Source organism: Pezoporus flaviventris, unplaced genomic scaffold (assembly GCF_033815535.1).
Source record: "Pezoporus flaviventris isolate CSIRO_AGI_PZ_B2104156 unplaced genomic scaffold, CSIRO_AGI_Pfla_v1 ptg000064l, whole genome shotgun sequence".
NCBI lineage: Eukaryota > Metazoa > Chordata > Aves > Psittaciformes > Psittacidae > Pezoporus > Pezoporus flaviventris.
Window position 1 is genome coordinate 304,022 of NW_026892612.1, and position 14,228 is coordinate 318,249.

Consider the following 14,228-nt stretch of genomic DNA (forward strand, 5'->3'; position numbering starts at 1 on the left):
AACTAAAAGACGTTGAGATTCAGGCTGGATGTGAGGAAAAATTCTTTATAATGAGGGTGGTAAAACACTGGCACAAGTTGCCCCAAGAAGTGGTGGATGCCACATCCCTGGAGACATTCAAGGCTGGGCTGGATGTGGCTCTGGGCAACCTGATCTAGTGGAAGATGTCCCTGCTCATTGCAGGGGGGTTGGACTATTTGACCTTCGAAGGTCCTTTCTAACACAAATTATTTTATGATTCTATAGCGTACACACTGAGGCACTTCATGTCAGGGTAGGGGCCTATCTGTTCTCAATGTACCTCCTGTAACACGCCTGCAAATTTTGTAACTGGATCAGTGTGCAAATAGTACTGGAAATCCCCATCTCTTGGAGACTGGCCTGAACACCAAGCAGGCTAGTTTCTGTAGCCAGGCTGTGATCTGCACCAGTAACTTGACAGTGTTGCTGGCTATGGACTAGACAGGCAGGTCCTTCCTAACACCAAGGATTATATACCGTTAAAGACTTGTGTTTTGTCCACCAGGGCCCAGCCCCTTCAACCACTACACCTGATACCACACCCTGACTGCCACAGATTTACACACAACCCCACAACCCTCTGACTGCGGCACACCAATCCAGAAGAAATGAAATACTTTCTAGATTGGCAGCAAATGCACTGCAAAACAGTGCTCTCACAGACTGAGTAATTTTCCAAGCTACAAGTTTCTCTACCAATATTACAACAATCACATGGCAAGTAAAAAAAAATGAGTCACGCATATACACAAACAATGTAGTGAGTCTTTAATTATCTTCAGGCATGGAGAGATACAGTATCATAGCCAGCTCCTTTTTCTTAGTCATACTTAGAATGACAACAAGAGGTAATATAAAGTACACTTAGCACACAATGCTATTTCAACAAGTTTAAAACATGCAATGTGTTTAGGAGCTACAAGGGGTGTAGTGGCTAACTGTAATCACCACAGCTCCAGTGACATTGCAGCCTTAGCAACAGAAGAATCATTTTCATTTCCTGAAGTGCTTCTTATCTGTCTAGGAAAAGAGATTTATGCAAATCTCTTTTATCAGAACCAGTCTCCCATCAGTCAATTTTTATTTTTTTTTTTAAATACCAGGTTTATGAGCTATCATACATTATGATGCGTACTTCTCATGCCTTTTCAAAATTGCAAACGTGGTCTCATTTCCCATCCAGTCAGCCTTCAGAACTAATGAAAAAGTGTCCATCAACACCACTCTTCCAAACCGCCACCACTCCTCCTGCAGCTCTCACCCTGCAGAAAAGCCTCCAGTTAGAGCAATGGGAATTTATTAGTGGGTGGGACACTGCCCTCTTAGTCCCAGACTGTGTAATCCTAAACCAGGAGAGCACACTACTCAGTGCTGTCTGTCATACTCTCACTCTTCGCACTGCTGCCACAGTACCTCTCCTAAACTTGCTTGGTCTCGCCTGAAGATGCCGTTCTGGAGAAGGAGCAGCATACACATCTCCTCGCTCAGTGGGGAAATTCAAAGAAGCCATGGAAGACTCGTATAGAATGAAACAGGGAAGAAAGAAAGCGTACATGCAGACTGCAACACGGTGAAGATGATAAGGAGATGCATCAGTAGATAAGTGGATGCTTATCATAAGGAGACGCATAAAAGCTGGACCTGAAGTGGAAAAAAATTGTACCTGAGTGTCATTCTTACATCCTTCCCCTGTTCCCCCTACACACACATGCATCAGAAGTGACAGGGTGGTATAGGGAAGGCTCAAGTTCATTAGCCAGTTACTTAGGATTCAGAGACACATTCTTGTCTCCCCTTAATTTGCTCACTGGTAAAATCACCCAGTGGCGGAAAATTCCGCTGTGAAAGCACAGGAATTAGCATAAAACATGCATATGTTACCTGGCTGAGCTGGAATACAAACATCTAAAATGGATTCTAGCTTTCAAGGGAGGGGAGGCTTTCAGGAGAGCAGTCATGCCAGGTGGTCAGCGGCAGGGAAAATAAGGGTATTGAAAACCAGTGTAATGGAGTAGGAAAAAGCCTGTCCTTCTACGGACTTTTACAGAAACAGAAGTAGTTTGCATTAGCATTTACAGCAGCAGTCAAGCTCTTTATAAATGAACCACAGCTCCCTTCCCATATGTGCTGCAGTTACTTGTTTTGCGCTGTCTGAGAAGCATTTTCCAATTAGCATACTGTAAAAATTCTTTGGTTTCCTAAGAACTGCTGCTGCCTCCACTCAGAAAGAAGTCAGCATGTGGATTCATGGATAATGTCCTTTTATACATAATTTTATTTGCTAAATATATATACACCTTATGCTTATACATTAAGTGCATCAATATCTAACAGTGCCCCTAATGAATTAAGACTATTACATAAAACTGACAACCCACAGTCATACTTCATTGAAATCAATGTTCAGTGGTTGTCACCTTGCTGGAAGCCACAAAAATCTGCCAGGATGTACATCCACAACCTGGGCATTTTATGTGCCACCTTATTTGGCCTTATTTTCCTGGCTCTGCAGTTTGGTAAACTGTGCAAGTATGGGGTATGATTATACATCACTCAGCGGAAGCAGCTGTCAAAAAAGCAGTACTGAAGAACCTTGCAAATTATTAGTACTATGGTTTAAATTAAAAACTCCAGTTGTACAATGCAGACCTTCAGATGTAAAGCAGGTTCTCGGTAAAAACTGGTGCTTAGAGTTCTAAAACTCTTTTATGAAAGAAGGTTGTTAATTTGCAAACTGTAATTAAAATTTAAACTGTCTGAAAGAGATGCTCTTTTGGCTCAGTGACCTTCTCACTTAATAGTAGGACATTAGTCTTGCCTTACTGACAGAACCAAACCCAAAACTCCAACGCATATGTGTTTTGCACTGGGACGTGTTGGTTCGTTATCATTCCAGTAAGAAATGCACTCAGACTCAAAAGTCTCATTTAAAATACATTTTATTAGAGCTAATGTTATAAGGAAAGAGGATAGTATAGCTAATTTTGTATCCCTTCAGATGGTGGGAACCCCAAGTTATGCAGCATAAAACAGGTGTATCAGGGCACAAAACATCGTGTAGACCACATCAATGCAAGCGTTACCCCATTTTTGTTGTTTGAGCTATTACAGGATTTTCTTAGAAAAGAACAGCTTCATTCTACTGTGCTGAAAGGATGTTCACATGGGAACACACTGCTGCACTTCTAGACAAAGGCAAGGACACACACAAGTGGTGTCACCCACCACCAGTACCAAGCAGGGCTGCCTGCTCCGCTCTTAACAACTATCCAGCTGGATTTATGCTGTGTCTCAGGGATATCCCTGAAATCCACGCTGGGCAAGCAGCACAGTGCAACACAGCTCAGGCCTGGGCTTACTCTGATTAACTGACAGGTACAATGCTCTGCAGGCCAGGATTGCTACCATCATTATGCTCCCACACTGAACATTAATTTAAATCACTATACAAGCCCTGCTATCAGACGCTGCCAGTCTCCGCTGTGTTACCAGAACTACCCCTCCGGCCTGCAAGGAACTACAGGCTCTCGGGACTCAGATGCGTTCTGCTTGTCCTACCAGTGTGGATCCCAACCATTAAAACCCGGAGGTGAGGGCAATGAAAATGTCCCCTGTGAAGTCAGATAATCTGTGAGATTTATATCTGTACTGCTAAAGGAGAAATCAGACTCGGGTTTATCCACTGAAATGCTGAAAAGTTTGTAATATAGAAACTGGAATATAAAGTTTTAACAAGAATGGTAATAAACAGGAGTATGGAAAGTGGCATGCAGGGGAACACAGAAAGGAAGCTCAGCCTGTCTGCTGCACCATTTACCAGAGACTCCACAATTTCTCCAATCTCCAATTTAAGTAAATAAGGTGAAATACTTCATGCTCCCATGCTGGCAATATTTGTATTTCATGTTATGCACAGTCAGTGGCTGAAGGCCCACATTTAATTTCCTTCTCAATTAGCTGTGTCTGTGTCTGTTTTCATTTCTGTAGCCTCAAAGTGCTCCTAACAACCTATGCAGGGCAGAAAATCCTATGAAGCCTCACCTGAAGAAGTTCTACTTTGTTGGCTTTTGCTGCTTGACTTTCAAATACCATCATGGTTTTCATAATCAACCTCTCATTATACAAATTTTTTTAACCTTAGCTCAGGTAATTCCAGGATTCATTCTAAGGACAGACATATTACAGTTCTACTTCTTATTTGTTCAAATGGCATTAGGTCTTTAAGAATAAACCCTGCTGATGACCTTTGAAGAAAAACAGTAGATTCAGAACTGACAGTCAGTGTAAAGAATTTTTAGCAGGGCCTCATTTATGAAAAAAAAAACCAAACCCAAAACCCAACTAACCAAAAACCAAAACCAATCCCCACATATTTAAAATTATTCAGACAATGACATAATATTTCTGTCACATAAAAGACATCTCAAAATAGTGTACTTTTGGCAGATGCAAACATGGTGACATGTCACATGGTAAAATCTGGGATGCAAGCTTAGATAAGCACTCAGCACTTATCTAGGAGCACTATTGTAATTTATTACCTGAAAATAATGCTGTTTTAAAAATAAAGTTAATAGTGCTGGTTCACACCTGCAGAAACACACAGTAATACTCCAGACTATGTGGTGAAAGGGATGTTCAAACACCTTGCAAGCACTCATGCATTCCGCACCAACCCCGAGAGCAGTATGAGCAAACTCTCAGCCTTGTCTGAGGTATTTTTTTGTATTTTATTGTTGCAGATCTTACAGACATTAGCGCTCAGTTAAATAAAGGAATGTAGCACAGTAAATACATCACAACAAAATAGCTGGCCAGAAACTCCCCACCCTGCCCACCCAAAACAAAAAGCTCATTCCTCTCCCCCATACCCTCCCCTCTCTCAAATTAAACCACTGCAGCTTCATTACAGAGGTCAAAGACCTGTGGCAAAGAACATCAGAGGAATTACATTCAGTAGATGTGCAGTATCAACATTCCAGGCTCACATAGATTTATATATATATTTATATTTATATATAGAGATCATTAAATGTTTACAAAGAACAATATTGTTACAAATACAATACTATGCTTCTCCCAATGCTTTACAATAATTTCTATTCACCCTCTTTTACAGAACAATAGTACTTCATTGCCTAGGTACTGCGCTAAATATGTGCAAGAGATCTCAACCACACTGCAGTCTTCAGAAATACAATTCATTTAGAAAACAAGCAAAGCAAGCAAACCTGGAAGTCCTAACTGAGTCTCAAATTCAAACAAGACCCAAAACAAATGCGTGAAACTCACCGATAAAAAATATAAGGGATGTTTCATCCTTAATGTAAACACTGAAGAGTTAATTAGAGTGTATGAAGTGGCAAGGTTGAAAAAGAATTCAGGTCTGTCCCTTAAGAAGGAATGTAAACCAGCAGTTTGCTCCATTGAATCTGTCAAAAATTCACATGTAATCTAAGAAACTCCTGCAACAGTCTAGAGAACTATCAACTTTCTCTTCCAAGCTCCTTTTCCTTGAAACTCTTTCCCTTTACAAAGTAAAATGGGATTGTTCACAAGACTGTTATCAGAAGTGTGTATGCACTAAGGACCTCCCAGTTTAGAAATCTTATGCACACACTGTAACTGGAAAAACTGAGATTTTTTTTTTTGCTAGACTCTGATCCTGCAAGCATTCACTTGCTTAATGTTAAGCACCGATTTATCATGGACTGTGGAAGCACTCAAGTGTCAGCAACTTCACAGAATCTTGGCAGTAAATTTTCAAAGAAACAGTTGCTTAATCTCTAAATATGTTTGCATATTCAGATCTTCCTAATTTCCCAGTGAAGCGAGTTAAAGACCTCACCACATGAGCTGGACAGAACCACACAAACAAGTGAAGCAGAGGGTGTAAACATTGCAGGAACCAGAAGCATGATAACTGTGTCTTCAAAGAGTTCACTAAGTTTCCTCAGGCAGCTCATGGCAAGGCTGCACTGTATATAATCTTCTAAATTGTACATGATTATATATCATATTTACATATATTACTATATATGTGGAAAGTTTGGGAAAAATGTTCGAATGGTCATAAACCAGATGTCTACAGTTAAACAATATATTCAGAAGTCATTCACTATCTAGTTGCATCAGTCAGGTAGCAGAGGTAAGTACTAACCTGGAATACTAACACCGCTCTCTTGTGCAATCTGCTGTTCTGGAGATTTGGCTTAAATCACATAACAAGAACTGCAAGTAAAATCAAGTCATCGTACATTAATCTCAACACTAGAACATATTCACTTGCTACAATAGCTTATGCACCACTTCATTATTTTTTTTAAAGATTACTGCCCACTGAAATATAAAGTTTATTCTCTACCTCTGATCAGCCCCTGGATATCCATGATTTCTGAAAGCCAAAAATGGACCTTTGGCAAGAGCGCCCAATGACTTTTAGCAGTGTTTGCACCAAGTGTGCAGATGCACGTAAAAGCACACTCATCCACTTCTATGAATCTCCATAGTAATGTCCAGGTATTGCTGCTGGACTGCAAATAATACTTAGATTGCACAGTCCACCCCACAATAACTAAGAAAAAAGTGACCATTATCCAAATTCACATTTCCAAAGCAAAAGTGGTCTGTGGCTATGTGTGGCCTGCTCTTATTTTCATCTCACTAAGCCCTTCCAATATAGTCACAATATAGCAAACTGTTTCTTTAAAAGAAATCAACACATTAGCCTGGACTCAATGCATGGTTTGATTTCAGCATAAATACCAGTATACAGTCTGGCTAAAAAGTAACTATGGAGAAAGAAGAATCCTTCTCTCACTAGGAAGACAATCCATTGCTTATTCCCTCCTACCCTTGAAAAACAACCAAACCCCTTTTCCCCCTTTTGTCTCTAGCATGCAAGTTAGAGGCCAATTAAATCCTAATCCTAGAGTTAATACATCCCTACAATTTAGCATCTTCATACAAGTGCATATAGTATACGCATCTCCTTTAAGTGCTATACATATGGAAAAAAAAAAAAAATCAGAAGTTGAATTATATAACAAAATAAGTAAGTTTATCCCCACTTCATCCACTGCCACTGTTCTCTATTTAGTGAACTAAAGAAAAGTCAATAAAATTAGATAGGTCTTTGGACAAAAATATATGTTAAAACTGGCTCAGAGAGCAAAATTACTTAGAATAGTCTGCAGATCTCTTATATTCAAACTTCATAAATAGCAAGCACAAGTTTAAAAAGGTCTATATACACTGGCACACATGGTTGTGTGCACCAAATTCTGAATGAAGAGCCTAGAAAAAGTGTAGCTCTTCATGAAATCCCCTCATTATTTCTCTTGTAGATATTTAAATATCCTCCCCCCCCCTCCTTTAACCTCTAAAATAGGCAAGGGACTATATGACATGTTGCATATAAAAACAAAGTAGAAGAAAACAAGTTAAGAAACCTGGGGGCAGAGAGGAGGAGGCAGCTGTAAAAAATGCCTCTCAAATGACTCAGCATAAGTAAACACAAGTGTAAAATGTTTCAACAACTCTCAAAGTACCCTTTGGAGTCCTACTATCATGAAGAACTGAAAACAGAGAGGAATTTAAAGGTGTGTATTTGGACAGTCCATTTTACAACAGCAGCATCTATTGAGTCCTCATAATCAGGTAATTCTTTCTGAGGGTGAAACTATCTTTTTGGTACTTTTTGTACAAGCATAAACTTTTAATATTGAACTCAGTGCCTGGGGGAAAATAGGGCAAGAAAAGCAAAATCACACACAAAACATCCAAGAGAACACTTTTCACCCTACAGTTTTATCTGTTTGGTAAAGACATTTCATTAAGCAATGTTTAATTTACTCAGTTTGTAAAATTATAGCCACAAAAATAAGACTAATTATGTAGCATGAAGCAGGATCAATCTTCTTTGTGAATCCTGCTGTAAGCAATGCTGCTGTTATTTTCCTGTTTTGCATGTGGAACTAAAGTTTCACTTATAAAAAGATGCAACCAAAATAGTCCCATAGATGCATTATGCCCCTTCCCAAAATACAGGTGAATGGTATCAAGAAGAGGAAAAAGGGAGGGAGAAGAGAGAGACAGTGTATTTGTGTCTGTGAAGGAGAGAGAGAGATTGAGAAATGTCTCTGCAGACACAGAAATGCAGCACTAGAGAGACAAGCACTAATGAGGAAAAACATCCTCCATGCACATTGTGATGATGAGGTGTAGGCTTTAGATGTAAACTGGTTGCTCCTGCGCAGTCAACAGTCTGTACATGGCAGCTGGCATAGTCTTCATATGAATCTAGAGGAAACACAGCAAGTTAATCCAAGTTCCTAACATCAACACCTCACACTAGACCACGTTGCTCAAGCCTCTGTCCAGCCTGGCACTGAACACTGCCAGGGATGGAGCATTCACTGCTTCTTTGTGAACACTTCATATTTTCAGATTAGTGAACTTGTAAAACACATGAGAACTATGGGTAAATAATAAAAGAAATAATATACTGGCTTGCTCTCACTTCCACTTTTTAGAACTGGATTGCAACAGCCTAATAGAGGCACAGTCAGAGAGTTATGGAACAGTTGAAGGGACCTTTGAAGATCACACAGTTGAATCACAGAATCACAGAATCCTAAGGGTTGGAAGGGACCTCAAAAGATCATCTAGTCCAACCCCTCTGCAAGAGCAGGGTAACCTAGAGTACATCACACAGGAACTTGTCCAGGTGGGCCTTGAATATCTCCAACGTAGGAGACTCCACAACCCCCCTGGGCAACCTGTTCCAGTGCTCTGTCACTCTCACAGTAAAGAAATTTTTCCTGATGTTCACATGGAACCTCCTATGCTCCAGTTTACACCCATTGCCCCTTGTCCTATCACTGGACATCACTGAAAAAAACCTAGCTCCATCATCCTGACACCCACCCTTTACATATTGGTAAACATTGATGAGGTCACCCCTCAGTCTCCTCTTCTCCAAGCTAAAGAGACCCAGCTCCCTCAGCCTCTCCTCATAAGGGAGATGTTCCACTCCCTTAATCATCTTTGTGGCTCTGTGCTGGACGCTATAGCCCTGCTGCTTCAGGCAGGGACTTCTTCCACTAGACCCAGTTGCTCAAAGCCCCATTCAACCTGACCTAGAACACTTCCAGGGATGGGGTATCCACAACTTCTCTGGGCAATCTCTTCCAGTGTCTCACCACCCTTACGTCCAACCTAAATCTACCTTCTTTCAGTTTAAAACCACTGTCCTGTCACAATAGGTCCTAGTAAAATGTCTCTGCCTGTCTTTCCTGTAGGCCCCCTTTAGGTACTGGAAGGTTGCGATAAGGTCTCCCTGGAGCCTTCTTTTGTCCAGGCTGAACAACCTCAACTTTTTCAGCCTTCCTTGGTAGGGCAGGTGCTCCATCCCTCTGACCATTTTTGTGGCCCTCCTATAGACCTGCTCTAACAAGACTTGTTCTGGAGACCCCAGAGCTGGACGCAGTACTCCAGGTGGGGTCTATGATGAGAGGGGAGTAGAGGGGCAGGATCACGCCTCTTGACCTGCTGGTCATGCTTCTTTTGGTGTGGCCCAGGACATGATAGAATTTCTGGGCTGCAAGTTCACATGGCTAGGTGTACAAGTTTTCATCCACCAGTACCCTCAGTCCTCTGCAAGGCTGCTCTCAATCACTTCATCCCCCTGCACTGATACCGGGCTTCCCCATACCCATGTGCAGAACATTGCACTTGGCCTTGATGAACTTCATGAGGCCCAGTCCTCAAGCCTGCCAAGGTCCCTCTAGTAACATCTCTTTCCTCAAGCTTACGAACTGCACCACTGAGCTTGGTGTCACCCATAAACTTGCTGAAAGTGCATTCAATTCCACTGTCTAAGCCACTGATGAAGATGTTAAAAAGTATTGGTCCCAGAATGGTCACTTAAGGGGTACTGCTTCTTACTGGTTTCCACTGGTTGTTGCTGGTAACAGTGATGAACTATGTTATACTGTTTGTTGCTGGTAACAGTGATGAACTGTTATATTGCCTAGACACGCTGCCTGCTCTTACCTCACCAACAGCATTTGAGAGAATATGAACAATTTTCTCATGGGGTGTTGCTACAACACTCTGTCCATTGATTTCAATGATCCGATGGCCAACACGCACACCTCCTCGCTCTGCTATACCTCCTCTCATAAGGCTACAGATCTGGAAAGGAAAGAATAAATTTATCAGGGTCTGGATAAAGAACAGAGGCTTTAGATTACCCATTTTTGCCTGTAAACCACAAATCAGGATTTAAACACAGAGGCTTGCCACAAATTCTAAAATGTAATCAATCACTGATTCCAAGTAAAATTTGCTAGTGACAAATGACTAATTGTCTTCCAAAAGTAGAACAAACTGTCAGAAAAGGCTATATGTTGTACATCACATGCTATGGTTTGGAAATATAAGAATATATGAAGGACAACAGTTTAACAATGTTCAGGATACAAAGGTCTTACAACAAAAGAGGAGCAAGGACAGTCTCTTTTGAGATCACAAAATGGCTTGGTTAGACATGAACAACATAGACTAAAAGCAGCCTCTGCTACACATTTTTGTTTCTCTAACCTAAAAAAAATTGATCTGTTCCTCTGGCTGGCTTCAAAGTTGTGAAGTAAGTAGAGTCAATGACAAAGTAACCCTGAGTAACTTAGCTTTTATATCTTAGATTAACATATATGCAAAGTCCTGCTTACTGTAAAGGGGAGAACAGCAGCTTCCCTCTTCCCATGCTTCCCTCTCCCCATATTCACAAATGGGTAAGAATTTTTATGTATACTTAAGTTTAACCAGACAGTGTGGAAGCTACTTACAATCCCATTCTGCACACTGAAGCCCAACTGGTATCTGAGGTCTGGTCTTCTGATCAAGACTGTGGTTACTGGAGGACACCTAACTATGTTCAGTTTAACCCGAGCCTGGTTTTTCAAACCCTGTGAAAAGAAATAACCTTGAAAAACGCTTGCAAAGATCGAGTGAAACATTTAACATAAGCACTGGGGTGGGGCGAAGCATTAAAACTTTGACATGGGAACAGCCCTGAAAAAACAGCTCTCTGTATGCATTTTAACTGAATCTGATCACTAATGCCAGGCATAAGCATCAGAATATTAAGTGAAATGCATGATAAACTATCAAATTGTTCTTGCCAAGAAGCTGACACAGCTCTTTTAAGAAAACTAGTTTCCTGTCACCAATGTCTTCATTTGATAACACAAACCATGTATGAAAAGAATACTGAACAGGTCTAATGCAGCTCACCAAAAAAACCCACAACAATGACTGTGGCTGGGAAATAAAATTGTAAATAAGTAGCATAGACAGTTACAAATAAATGGCTTCCCTAATGAGATATAATAAATTCCGTCAAGCATATAGTAGGTTCTGATCATATCATGCTTGTATAAGCAGTAGTCCTTATTTCTGTGCCTTCTCCCTTCTGAACAAGCTGTATCACATTCACCATGAAGTCCTTTCTATGAGAAGAAAATTGAAGGAGGAAAATTTATTTTTGCCGTCATGGTGGTAAAACACTCGAACTAATTCCCCAGAGAGGTTGTGGAGCGGCCATCCTTGGAATTACTTAAACCCTAGTGAGTATATCCCTAAGCAACCTCCTCTACTTTGAACCAAAGTGTTGGTCTAGACCAGCTTCAGTGGTGACTGCTAGCGTCAGAGACTGTGATTGTATGTCTCCATGAAAACTCAAATTAAAAATGCAGATAAATTTACAACTTCAAGTATTCAGAGCTCTTGGAAATAAGATATTTTTCTGAAATGCTTAATTCAAAGAAAAGATTAGCCATGAATAGGTGCACAAATAAAATCCACACCAAGAAAGAAATGCTTTATAAAGAATACAGCAACTTCCACATTACTTAATACAACACCCACCAAGTCCATTACCTACTTCTGAATTCCTTTTATTCCTTTTATAGGCACAATTGAAATATGGGTCCCACAGAAATGGTGTCTGACACTGACTTCAGAAGTTTAATTCTGAAAAATAGTTCCTATTACAGCTAAGGTAACACACTGAAGTCTCTACATCCAGTTTACTGCTGCTGATTCTGTTGATCTAAACTCCAGATTCAGCAGTGATTTGAATAGCTGGACTGGTACCCTACCAGGGTGAATTGCCTTAGAGTCTGTTTTTCTGGTCAGTGCCTTAAACTGGATGAAATTATCACATGGGAAACAGCTGCCCTCACTTCCACACCTTCCTGAGCTCAGCTTGGCTCATTATTGAAAGTGGCTCCAAGAGAATGGTTGTGTGACCACAAAATGACAAAGTACATGGCTGTGGGAACTGTCTCTTCTCCACTCTCAGGAGAGAAAAGGTCTGAAATCTGTCTCTTCATGACTATGGACTTCTCCACTCTGGTGGGGAGTTAGCAGCACACTCCACATGATCAAGGGTCACTCATCTTCTATATGCAGGTCTCCATAACAACACACACTGTAGAAGACAGAGACTAATCAATCTGTACTAAGATGTGGGTACCACATTTACTAAAAAGTTTAGGGGCTTTTGCCTCAGGCTTCTAAATCCAGTGTGGTAGGAGTCATGCAGCACAGAGATGTCCATTTCAATGAGGAATTTAGGTGTCTAATTTCAGTCACCTGAGTTCATTCAGGTTACATGCCCTCAACAAAGCTTAATGAATGTGCAAGTTATTATATGTATTCCTTGAAAAAAAGTAATATGACCCCTGACAAAAGATTTTCTTACTTTACAGAAAGTGCATGCATTTAAAAAACACTAATTTCCAGTATTATGCATACTGGTAATATGTTTCTGCTGATACGCATCTGTATGCTATGCTATGCATACTGTAATAATTCTGCTGATCAGAAACCATTTGACTGACTTTATTTGCTTATCTAGTCCCTGAGTCTGTTTGCGATTGTAGCCAGCACCAGATGCTTCTGAAAAAGATACGAGTAACACAGTTAGGAAATAACCACCACATATGAAAGCTTCTTTCAAGCTCTGTCAGTCTGCAATTGGTTTATGGCCAATTAGTAGCAGAGATTACATCCATAATACTGAAATTATCTCATTTGAAGTGCTTGCAAGATACTCTTCTTACCTACATAATACTCTCATCTTTTCATAGGATTCTTACTTCATGCTAAAGAAATCTGAAATCTTGAGATATTTTTGCCACATTTAAATGTATGCTGAGATCATTCAGTGGCATATATGCTTGTTACCAAAGGCACTATAGGAACAGCTCCAGATGCATGGTAATGAAGACCTTCAAACATACAGACTATCTTTTCCTTAGACAATGTAAAGGTTAGAGTTCCTATAGCAACAGCAGTTATCAGTGAGGAAGAGAAAGGTCTGCAGAAGCTGGAAACAGCAAAGTGGGTTGTTTCTGCTTTGAGAAAGTACAGATGAGCACAGTGAAAATCCTTCTGACAAGGCTCTGAATCAGAGAAGCTTAATTCATCCTGGTTTTAGAAAGAATTCTTTTCTTTTACTTTGCAAAGGAAAAACATTTTGCAATTTTACCAAGTACAAAATGAATAAAACATATTACATAGTACAACTCGTTACCAGAAAGTTGCCTAATAAGTAAGTTTAACAGGCATATTCCTAGAAATCAGAGAAGGATTTCTGTATAGTACACTAGCAGCATTACATCACCTATCTACAGGACATGTTTTGATCCACAAGAGCTCTATGGGGCTATTTCGATGAATAACAAAGTCCAGATAGCTTAAACATTCCCTGGTAACACATCTTTTCACCTCTTGAAACTCTGATGCTGAAATACCTATTCCTTTGTACACTACAGCTACCCCAGACATGCTTTTTTGCAGTTACACACTTTTCTGACATCAAGAAAACTCTTTTAATTAAAATATCCCATTTAGCCAAGTAAAGAGAAGCATCAGACTTCTAAATATATCAGGCAAAGTTTCTAGAGAGGAAAAGTACTTCTTTAATTCAAACTTTAAAAGTTTTAAAAATAGTTAAAACCAAGCAAAAGGCATCAACTCTATTTTGGCCAGATACTGGGAGGCATTTAAGCAGCTGATAGGACAATACCAGGGACCTGTGCCTCCATTTGTCACATAAAATTTTAAGCATGTATCTTTTAATATCTTCCTTCTGAACAAATGTCCTCTTGTGAAGTTCTGTACAGAGTCCTTTTCTA

At 40.2% G+C, this 14,228-nt stretch overlaps 1 protein-coding gene across 6 annotated transcripts in view; it reads right to left on the reverse strand.

Annotated features, from left to right (window-relative positions):
- Positions 1-4,401: 4,401 nt before the first annotated feature.
- APBA1 (amyloid beta precursor protein binding family A member 1) overlaps positions 4,402-14,228 on the reverse strand; it is a 93,580-nt gene continuing 83,753 nt past the window's right edge. For 3 of the 6 annotated variants that reach the window (XM_061470767.1, XM_061470766.1, XM_061470768.1), the window contains exons 11-13: positions 10,872-10,991; positions 10,061-10,218; positions 9,876-10,025 (exon numbers count right to left, since the gene is read on the reverse strand). In XM_061470767.1, the coding sequence (XP_061326751.1) occupies positions 9,920-10,025; positions 10,061-10,218; positions 10,872-10,991 (384 nt within the window). In that variant the 3' untranslated portion in view covers positions 9,876-9,919. Of the gene's footprint in view, positions 8,323-9,874; positions 10,026-10,060; positions 10,219-10,871; positions 10,992-14,228 lie in introns of those variants that run through there. The other 3 variants (XM_061470772.1, XM_061470771.1, XM_061470770.1) reach the window with 3 other exon arrangements.